The following is a 10,834-nucleotide window of genomic DNA, read 5'->3' as shown; positions in this document are numbered from 1 at the left end:
ATATATATATATATATAAAAGACAACTCAGTTTCATCTAGTTTTTATGGAAGTGGATGAGTGAAAAAGAATTTCATTTTTTTGTAAGTTCGAGGGGTGAGGTTGACACATTTATAAGTTTGGGGGACACATCGCAACAAGTGGCTAAATTCAAATAAAGTTTTTGAAATTTATCCTATTCTAGGAGTTAATACTCTCATATTCTTGAATGAAATGAAAAACCTATTATTATTTGTTGTTCTCTAGAGGTTTCTTAAAAAAATAAAAATAAAATAAAAAACCAACATTGTGTAAATATTTACAAGCGTGAGATGTTCAAAAATCTCCAGTTTTGCTAGAGTTCTTGGCCTCCAGAGATTTGTTATGAAATATTTGACTAAGGAAGCATTGATTAATCTGAATCCCAATCTAATTTATTCTCACGTTATGATGGAGGGTTTTACGTCTACTGCAAGAGGTAAACAAGCCACTTGTCCTTCTCTAGTGCTACAAGGATGGAGAAAACTGCAAGAATTATCAACAATGGTTAGGCTTCTATGGAACATTGTAAGAAAGTATGTATTGATCCTTTGTAAACATTTTGAAAGTTAATTTCTTTACAAAAAAATCCAGGGCAGAAAACTGTAGTTCTTTCACAAAAATTATTACACCTTTTTTGTCAGAAAAATAACGATTAAATGATAACAAGGAAGCCAAAGATGATCATCAAAGTGGAAAAGGAAGAAGAAAAAGAAGGCTCGCATACTGAAAAACACTACTTTGCAAACAGCTGCCTGCGCCTGCCTGGCTTTGCTCGCAAATTCGCAGCCTCTCCCCTAACGACCTCGTCTACCAAGTCCTTAAATATCGAGCGCTCAACGTCTAACACCACACCGGAGATCTCACCAGAGAAGTCTATCCAACTCCCAGACCCGCACATCACGTCCTCCCACAAGATGCTCTTCAAAGAATCATCCTCAACCTCAAAGCTGCACTCTAGTTTCTTTGTCTGCAACTGTTCGATTTCGTTGCACAATTCATTGAGAAGCTTTTGTGCATTGAGGGTTTTCTTTGCTAGCTTCTCACGCTTCAACCATGGTTCAAACGAGACACTAACCGAAGCCAACTTTCCTACGAGGATTTCATTCACAGCGTCGAATATGAGCTTCCTATGAAGCTTCTCCTTGTCTGATTTCGCATTGCCAGCCTTTTCAAGGCTGCATTCATCTTTTGGTCGCAAACTGCTTGCCTTGGTTTGCTCCAAGACGAAGAACAACTCAGGGTTGATAGGGTAGCCTGAGGGATGGAGCTGAAATGTGGTTAGGCCAGAACCAAGGTCCCTGAGGAGTAGGCCGGAAGCTAACAATATCTTAGAAATATATCTGTGATCGGGACTTGTATTCTCGCAGAGCGATGCAATGTAGTCTGTTCTGGCTTCATCATGATTGGAATTCAATCTCCTAAGCTTCTGAACCAAGTTTTCAATATTTTCTAGTTTCTTGCGGTTTATCTCAGAGGTAAGACCCGACCCTTTGCTATTAGACAGGTTTTCAGTGTTTCGCCATAGATCTTCACCCGCGGCTTCGTTGGAATCCTGAGCATCATCACCTGTAACTCCAACGTATATAAAATTAAATTTGGTGGACAAAACAAGCATTTGGTTTCTCTAAAATAAATAAAGAACACATAACAGCATTTTCTTTTACTTCCTTTCCAACAGTATGATTGTTTTTCTCTAACCGTTCCTCCTAAAGATGGAAAACAAAATTCAGATAATGTTGATTCTTATCACAATGTGTCGTTGAAAACTGACGCATTCTGATGAAGTGTGGTGTGGTCAAAAATTAACTCACTTCAGCAGAAGCACAAATACAAGCGTCAAAAACACTAGATTTTGTGATCCAAATTACAGAAAATATTTAGCATCCTATCGTCATGTAGGGTATATTCCTAGTGTGTATTTTGGTGGCCAAATACATACTGAGAAAACAACTGCTGTGGGGAATTCTCCTTTTTGTTTGCTTTGCTGTGAAAGATTTTTGGTAACTTCATAAGATGAACATGGTTTCTTTTTTAAAGCTAATTCACTATAGTCTTCTGGTAAGCTATTACACTTCCAAAAATTCCAATTTTCTACTGAATTGGACTCTATGTAAAACTGAAAAACTATTCTCATAATAAGCTCTTAAAGTGTACCTTTGAGGGCATTTGGTATCTGCTTTACAGGAGAAGGTTCATCATCTTTATAAGCAGAGGTATCAAGAACAGAAACTGGACTAGGATGTTCCAGTGCAGCCGTAGCAAGCTCGGGTAATGACTCCTCTTCATCTAGCCTGCTAATTGCTTTCTGAAGCAAGGAAAAAAAATGTCAAGAAAATGAAGGAAAAAATAAAGACAAAATGGGTAGACTAACAACACCTACCTTCTGTATGGAGTCAGCAGCCAAGGACTTGGAACCCTTCATGGATGGAGTAAGGCTGCAATTCATCTCTGATGATCGCATTGCACTTGTGACTTCCACATCGGATTTCGAGTCCAAAGCTGTATTGCCCTCTGATTGGACAGATGTGTCATCGCCTTGGCAACTCAAAGCTTTCGAATCATTGCTTACCTCACTCAATTGGTCATCGCATGGCTGCGAGTTAGGATCCTTCGGTCTGGCTCTTCCACCCAGTGAACCTGCATCTGCTGGCTGCCGACTAGATTGCCTTCGAGGTTTGTTCGAATTGGATGGAGGCATAGGTGGACGAGATCGCTTCTCCATCTCAAGCTTCTTCTGTTGCAGCCTCGGGCTCACTGATCCCGAGCTCTTTGCTGAACTTCTTGTGGTGTTTTCTACTGGATGTTGTTGAGACATAGACGAAGAATGTGTTGGTTTCATATTCCTCGCACTTCCTATCTTCTCAACAGAACTGACACTGGCATCCCGATGACTGTACTTGGGGGAATGATCTTTGGCCGTTCGGCTATTATTTGAACTCTTCCTACCCTCAACAGTTCCCACATTCTGGGGCCCATGGATATCAGAAAAACCATCAGCAGAAATGACTGAGGAAGTAGAAATACTAGATTTCTCAACAAGTTTAGCTGGTTTCATGATCACTATCGGAGATTCAAACGTCCTCGAAGAACTAGACACTCTAATGGTGGAAGCATTAACATGGCTGCTTTGCTGGTTTCTTTGGTTAGCAGAATTTAGATTTAGATTGGGGCCCACATATCTCTGTTCACGTTCTACTTGGGTTCCAAAATTTGAAGCTTGTTCTTCTTTACCAGTCTCTAACAGTCCCTTTCCTTGCATTGCTTCCAGTATCTGTTTAAGAGCGCGAAGATCCTTTCCGGATTGTTTGAATTCGAGATCTTTTAGTCTCTTCTCAATCTCACTATAAACCGAAGGGAAGGAGTTTGGACTCCTTGGTGGGACTTTTACTGGTCTTGAAGAACTTGTTCTCTGAGAACCTCTATTTCCATCCTGCATTTTCCATGGAGCTGGTTCGATTGGAAACCTAGAACTTGAAAGGGGTTTCATGACCAAATCAGGATTTCTCCACTGTGGAGATGTTGGCTCTTTCAAGGTGTTTCTTGGGGAGTTTGAAATTCGAATAGGCCTGTTAATACTATTCGCTTTCAAAGACTTCGTAGATGAATCAGCATCATGAACCAGGAAGGTTTTGTTCAACCCCAATTGATCATCACTAGCCAAAGGAGAATCTGGCAGTGCATCCAAGCCCATTAACTTTGCTACAACACTAGGAGGTCGTTTTTGACTCCCTGATGACTGGGATAGACTAGGGTCTTTCTCATTCATGATCCCACTACTCTTGGCAATTCTTGAAACATGCCTTGGTTTTGAATCAAAACTGGAACCCCGAATCGAGCTTTCTCGACTATCCAATGAAAGTCTTGGCAACTCTTTTAGCTTAGCAGTTGATTTTAAGGAATCCCGTGATTCAAAAGACAGACGTTTAATTTCTCTTCCATCGTAAGAAAACCGAGGAGCATCCCTTGAAATCGAGTGCCAAGACCCATCTTTCAATTCATACGATGATGATCTTGGATTTTCTCTAGTATCATTATAATACCAAGGTGCTTCTCTCAGTTTAGCAAGAACTCTAAGAGACTCCTTAAGATCAACTGATGTATTTTGCTTTCCACTAATCCCAACTGCATTAGATCCATCATCATGTTTGGAGAGCTGTAAAGGCCTTGGGGAATCTCGATGCTTCACTCCATGACCCGCTGCTTCATCTTTATTAGTTTTGACTGATAATCCCCTGGCTTCCCTATACATGGAGTCCTTGACAACATCCCGGAGATCGAGAGAGTACCTCCCTAATCGTGGAGACGTACTTGATTGGTTCACTGCCGGTCCCTTTGAGGAAGTTTCGGGAAAAATGATTCGGTTGAGGGAAGAAACTTCTTGTTGAGCTGTTTTGTCACAGTCCACAGATGATGCTGAGGACGAACAAGTGGATGAGAAAGAGGCTCTTGATGATTCCGTGGAAAGTCTTTGTCTCTCACTCGCACTCTTGTTGAAATTTATCTCCTATAGTTATAATAGGCAAATCGGGTTTAATACCAGACTGAAAATGCTAGAAGCATCAGAAATCAAAAGGCTTAGACATGGATTCAAAGAATGAGAAGGAAATGTTCAATTACTTTGGACAGAAAATAATTGTGACAAAATTCTAAAAATTTAGTAAAAGAATGACGAGCAATAGAGAAGAAAGTGCTTACTGAAGTCTCTTGATAGTGTAAATTATTAGACTGTCTTTCCAAGCTATTGTTGCTAAAGTTGGGATTACCTATAAACACAAAAGTTAGAAGCTCAAAAAATCCATAATTTTTTCAACATTGAAGTCAACAAACATGAGAAAAAAAAGAACCCCAAAAAGTTAAACATTTCAACTTCAATTGATGATGGAGAATATCATAGCAAAACAATCAGAGGCAAGACAAATCATTCATCACTTAAAAAGTCAAAACAGTGCTAATATAGCATCCAATTGAACAGTTCCACAAAATTGAAATCAAAATAAAAATTTTAACCATTTGGTACAAAATTCAGATAAACTAAATGGAAAAAAGAGTAAATCTCTTTCATCAATGAAAATCAAGAAAAAAAAAAGGCTCAAAATATACCTGGAGGAAGCCTCTTGTGGGGAAGGCGTTTCCCAGTTAAAACATGGTGACGATCAAAGATTTGAAAAATCCCAGTCATGCATCCAATTTGCTTCTGCAAATCTGGATTCTCATCAGCCAAGGAATGCAAAAGTTTTGCAGCCATTTCTTTCAACTTTCAAATTCTTCTATCTTCCCCAAAACTTGATATAACTTTCTCTCCTACCCAGATTAGAGCATATCTTAACCTCTCCTTGACTCTTCAAACAATGTTGGGGACCAGTATTTTTTTTTGGCAGCCCAAAATACAACAATAATTTCAGACACCCAACATAGGTTTGTACCTCTGACAACCAAAAATCAATAGTATCAGAAAATTGCAGATAAATATCCTTGGAATTCTCGGATATAGAAGTAGTAATTCACGCACCTCAAGAACCTTTTGCTTCCTCTGACAACAATATCCAAGCTTCAAGTACAAGAAAGAAAGAAAGAAAAAAAAAAAGCATAAAAATCTAAACTTTTTACCCTCTTCTTAGTAAAATGTATAATGTAAAACTAAAAAGTTCAATAATATAAGCACATTCTTTGTTCACTTAAAGCTCCAAATACAACTTTCCCAGATAACCAAATTATAATCAGAATGCCCTCACCAAACAGCCTTCTTCTGCTTAATTTACAGCTCAAAGATACGAACTTTTTTCTTCCTTGAAAACCCACCAAGCGAAAAGAGGAAAAAAGATTTCTACTTTTCTTTGTTTTGCCAATAAAAAAATCCCAGCCCACAAAAGCTTTTTGTGGACGTCACGGATTTCTGCCCAATCTCAACAACTTTCTCAGCAATAAGGAAAACCCCACAACAGAAAAAAGGAACATTTACATATACCCAAAAGAAAGCATAACAAACCCAGTAAGTGTGGGAAAGAAACTTGTTTGGTTGCACAGAAACAAATCAGGAAAAAAGAAAGAAAATGCACACCAGTAACAGTTGTCTTGCACCAAAAGGAGGGGACCCCAGTAAACTATATTATAAGATTAATAGAGCAAAAAAACAAAACAAAAAGAAAACCCCCACAATGGGTTTTTTTTTTTGTTTTTTTTTTGTTTTTTTTTTTTTTGCTAAAATGACAGATGCAGACTGTAAATCGGATCCAAGAAGGGTTTTTTTTTTTTTTTTTTTTTTTTGGCTTTCCACTCTTGGAACAAGTGGGAAAGACAGCTCAGGAGAGACAGGGCAGGTTTGCTAGGCCTATAATGTGAAAGTGTTGTAATAAACCAATGGGAGAGAGTCAAGGCTCAAGACAAGAGTTGGGCAAAAAAAAAAAAAAAAAAAAAGAATTTTAGAGAGAGAGAAGAGAGAGAGAGGCAGTTGTTGTGTTCATGTGTTGTGTATGTGTGGGTCAGAAATCCTCAAGGCTCTATCCCACACATCCATGTGGGATGAGTATGTAGGTGGGTCAAGGCCTGTCTGCATGTGCATGTGATCTTGTCAGTTCTCAGGAGAGAGAAAGCAAGAAGAGAGAGAAGAGAGGATTTATGTAAGTAGAGCAGAGAAGGAAGAGAAAAAAGCATTCATTCTACCTGCAAAGGTCAAGTGCCCTGCTAAAGCAAATGTCAGCTATTGATTTTACCATTTTACCCTTTAACATATATGTAGATGTATATTTTCCATGTTTTATTAACCTAAAAAAAGAAAAAACTTACTGTAATTGATTTTATCAATAGAGAATTCTCCGGTAGATGAAGAAAAGAAAATTTGGTATGTATAGTCTTAAATTGAATAATTTTTTTTGAAAAAAAATTATCGTGTTTTTAAAAAATTAATATATTTTGATATGATTTGATAGTTTAAAATTGTATAGAGAGATTTTTTTGGTACCTTAATTATCACAAAATTTTCATTTATCATATTTTCTGTAATTTTCATGTAAAATTTAGAATTAAAAGTAGTAATGATGTATTTAGAAAAACAAAAAAGTAGTAATGATGTATAACTTTGTTTTAATTTTTTTTTTATTTACCACTATAGATCATGTCATGGTTACTTTTTTCAACTAATCACAATTTGACAGTTGTAAATATGTCATGGTTAAAAATCAATAGAAAATTATAAAATATTGTTATTATTAACAAATAAATTTTTCCTAATTTATTTTTGCTTAAAATCTTTAAGAATATCATTTAACATATACCAAGGGAAAATGAAAAAAACAATGCTAAAAATGGGTAGATGTTGAACATTAGAGTATAACAAAGATTAATAATTTAAGCAAATTTATTAAGGAAAGTAATGATCCTTGATGACTTATGAAAGGTCGGCAGTATCAATCTAATATACAAAATATATAAACTAACTACTATACATACATATATATATATATACTCCTATATATAATATATCAAGAGTATTTATCTAAGTGGGCACCACATTTTTGTTGTACATCTGTTGTTTGGTACACGTATTGGTATTAGGGCCAGTAATTTTAGACACGACACGATGGAACGATACGAAAACGACAGAAGATAAATGAGTTTAGACCGCACGGTTATTAATTAGGTCGTTAACGGGCTGGCACGAATAACACGAAAATAAATGGGCTGGATTCATGCCAGCCCGTTTAACACGCTTAACCCGTTTAGTTATACGGGCCATTATCAGGCCAACACGGCCCGACCCGGCCCAACCCGTTTATTAAGCCCATATATTTATATATATATATATAGACAAAACCTTACTTTTGACTTAGTCTCTGGAGGCTTCTCTTTCTCTCATTCTCTCACCCGCCGTTTCAGGTATTTCCCATTTCTTCAGCAAATAAGATTGACAATGTATTTTTCTGTTCTCAATTTTTGTTTGATTTGGTCTTATAGAGTTAGGTATATTTATTATTTTTTTGTTTATTTACTGTCTTAGCTTATGTTATTTTAAGTTTTAACTATATAAGTTATCTATTATGTGTAGAAAACAGCAAATCGATTCGTGAAGCTATGAATGAAATTATTGAAGATGTTTTTACTTTGGATATCAATGAGCCCACTTCTGGTTCATCCCAAAATTCTCACAACCTCAACACCTCAAATGCAATGGAAGGTAACAAGAATTTTCTTTTGCCATGCCCAAACTATAAATTTCCTTTCATTAATAAAATGTTTTGTTTTTCCATGAATAGGTTAAGCAATTGGAAACTAATTTTAGTTTTTAAAGCGTAGTTGGGCATTCAACCTCAAGGCTCAAAGAAGACATTTTCCTATATTTATTTTATGTTTTATGCACTTAAACATGCAAATGTTTGGTTATATTTTCAAACTTATTTAAATGTACTTGGTTATGTTTTCAAACTTCTTTGGATGTTTGGTAATTGGTATGTTTTGAAATATATATACTTGATAATTTAGTAATATCATATATATATATATATATATATATGTGTGTGTGTGTGTGTGTGTCTGATATTTGAATATTTTAATGTGTGTTGGCTATTATGTATGATTTTAACTATAAGTGATATTAAGTAGTCAATTAATATAGTTTTGAATACAATATAAAATTTCACTATTTTTGCTAGTTGGGTCATAAATGGGTCATAAACGTATTTTTTTTCGTGTCGGCCCGTCACGGCACATTTAGTAATCGTGTTCGTGTGTCGTGTCATGTTAACCGTGTTATTAGCATTTCGTGTTCTTGTTTAGGTTTTTGACACGTTTATTAATCGTGTCGTGTTCGTGGTCACTATAATCGTGTCGTATCGTAATCGTGTCGGCCCGAACACGACACACAAACACGAATTGCCAGCCCTAACTAGCACCCCATCAAATTTGTATAGGGATTGGTTAAATCTGACCTTAGAATAAAAATATCCTCTTTTATAAAGTCAAAGTATATAACAAAATGTGTAATGAAATCACTAACTGCATGCACATGAAGAAAGATTAAAATCCTTGAAGTGTATTTTTTCTTTTTTTACTAGACCTCATTTTTCATGTTCATTGTTTTCTCATAAGCATGCCTAAAACAGAAAATTAGGTTTGGTAAAGAGGAGGAATCTTGTTTTGGGTTTCCTAGCAAGTGGGTTAAGTAAATAATGCGACAACTTTGATGATGGGCAAATTGTTCTTTTTTGCATATCATGAAGAGGATAAAATAATGTGTATCAACTAATATTTAATTTTTATTCCAGCAACAAAAAAAAAAAAAACTAATTTTTATTTTTCAGTATTTAATAGCATTTGTGGTATTTTCGTTTTCAATGTTTCTCTTATGATACTTATGATTTTTATAATATAATGAGAAGGTAATGCGTGCAAATTAATTGACCTATTAGTTTATCCAATGGCCGGCCAATAAAGTGATCCTCTTCTTTTTATAGAAATATTTCTCTCATATATATACAAATATATATATATTTATAGCTAGACTAATATTTTAGTTGTAGTAGGTGATATATATTATATATAAAAGACACAGAATTTATAAGTATGTGAACACACGGTTATACATGGGGGGCATAATACCCAAGACTAAGAAACAATAGTCATAAATGTTATAAAACATTATCATGTACAATATTTTGATCTTAGAACTCATGATGTTGATTGTTATTTCCATGTCAATGCTATGATCATACATAGCAATACACAAGTATACATCACACGAATATATATATATATATATACACATTATTAAATTTTTATATTTAATAATAACTACCAATAAAAACAACATAATTATTAAAAATTTGTCCATATATCTCATAAATATATATACATATTTATGACTGAGGACATTTTGGAAAATTCATACAAGAGAAGTTTCTAACACGCACAACTTTTACATTTCATCCCATTGCAGCTACGCTTGCTATTTCTAGGTTGTATTTCAACCCTCCGAGGCATATATCGAAACTAATAATGAAAAAGGGTGTTCTATATAATTCAGAAACCAAGAACGCTGTGTCAGATTCCTTCATCACATGGCTCCTCACCACCACATATTTCTTTGTTAAACTCTCAATATATATATATATATGACAATTCACCCACTTCTCTCACTTTACATTTACATATATATATATATATACATGGATTTACAGGTGCGAAAAATATATAGCCTATTGATAGGTAGAATGTTAAATTTTTATAGATTATATCAGTTTTGCATATTTTTCGTGTGGATTGAATCTAATTTGAGATATATACTGCCAATAGTTACTCTGACGTAAAAAATAATATATTTACATATCTATATATACACACTATATATATTAAACATGGGCTGATCTCTTGTAAATTTTTCAAGATGATATTACCTATAATTATCGATCTTAATTTGTCTATTTGGCAATAACATCAATACAAGTCATGGCATTTATTACTCTTACATCACCTTCAAAGAAGCTGCTATATTTATACGTACAGAAAGTGAATCAATTGAAATGGATGTAAATGTACGTACGTGAAACGTTATAAAAAGCAATATGAATTGAACATATAACCTAACTCTCAACTACTCATCACTTATCAGAAGGCCTTCAATGTTGGCTTATCCAGTGTTATAATAATATACGTACTAAATTAACTTAACGCACTTTAGCTGAAAATTTACGTCCCCATTATGATTTGAACTGGTAACAACATATTATTATGTGGCCCATTTTCGATATTGAAAGACAACTATATATTGCTAATAGAGGTTAGGGGTCCCATATATATATATATATATATATATATATATATAT

At 34.9% G+C, this 10,834-nt stretch overlaps 1 protein-coding gene across 2 annotated transcripts; it reads right to left on the bottom strand.

Annotated features, from left to right (window-relative positions):
• Positions 1-613: 613 nt before the first annotated feature.
• LOC21402023 (protein LONGIFOLIA 1) lies at positions 614-6,191 on the bottom strand. 2 transcript variants are annotated; one of them, XM_024171508.1, is made up of 7 exons: positions 6,079-6,191; positions 5,530-5,568; positions 5,121-5,445; positions 4,716-4,783; positions 2,401-4,524; positions 2,175-2,325; positions 614-1,586 (listed from the first exon to the last, which is right to left on the bottom strand). In XM_024171508.1, exons 3-7 carry the CDS (start codon positions 5,263-5,265, stop codon positions 754-756), a joined length of 3,321 nt encoding a protein of 1,106 aa, XP_024027276.1. In that variant the 5' UTR covers positions 5,266-5,445; positions 5,530-5,568; positions 6,079-6,191; the 3' UTR covers positions 614-753. The 2 variants fall into 2 exon arrangements, with proteins under 2 accessions (XP_024027276.1, XP_010105375.1); XM_010107073.2 differs by having other exon boundaries at positions 5,530-6,191.
• Between the last annotated feature and the right edge of the window lie 4,643 nt (positions 6,192-10,834).

Source organism: Morus notabilis, unplaced genomic scaffold (genome assembly GCF_000414095.1).
Source record: "Morus notabilis unplaced genomic scaffold, ASM41409v2 Scaffold302, whole genome shotgun sequence".
Taxonomy (NCBI): Eukaryota; Viridiplantae; Streptophyta; class Magnoliopsida; order Rosales; family Moraceae; genus Morus; species Morus notabilis.
Note: the sequence above shows the minus strand (reverse complement) of the source record. Positions and strands in the feature narration are given on the sequence as shown.

Excerpts from the sequence above, each read along its gene's own strand:
- LOC21402023 (XM_010107073.2), bottom strand. The coding sequence starts at position 5,265 with ATGGCTGCAAAACTTTTGCATTCCTTGGCTGATGAGAATCCAGATTTG. Across the intron at positions 2,326-2,400 it reads CTGCTGACTCCATACAGAAG|AAAGCAATTAGCAGGCTAGA; the intron begins GTAGGTGTTGTT and ends TCCTTGCTTCAG. Across the intron at positions 1,587-2,174 it reads GATACCAAATGCCCTCAAAG|GTGATGATGCTCAGGATTCC; the intron begins GTACACTTTAAG and ends TTGGAGTTACAG.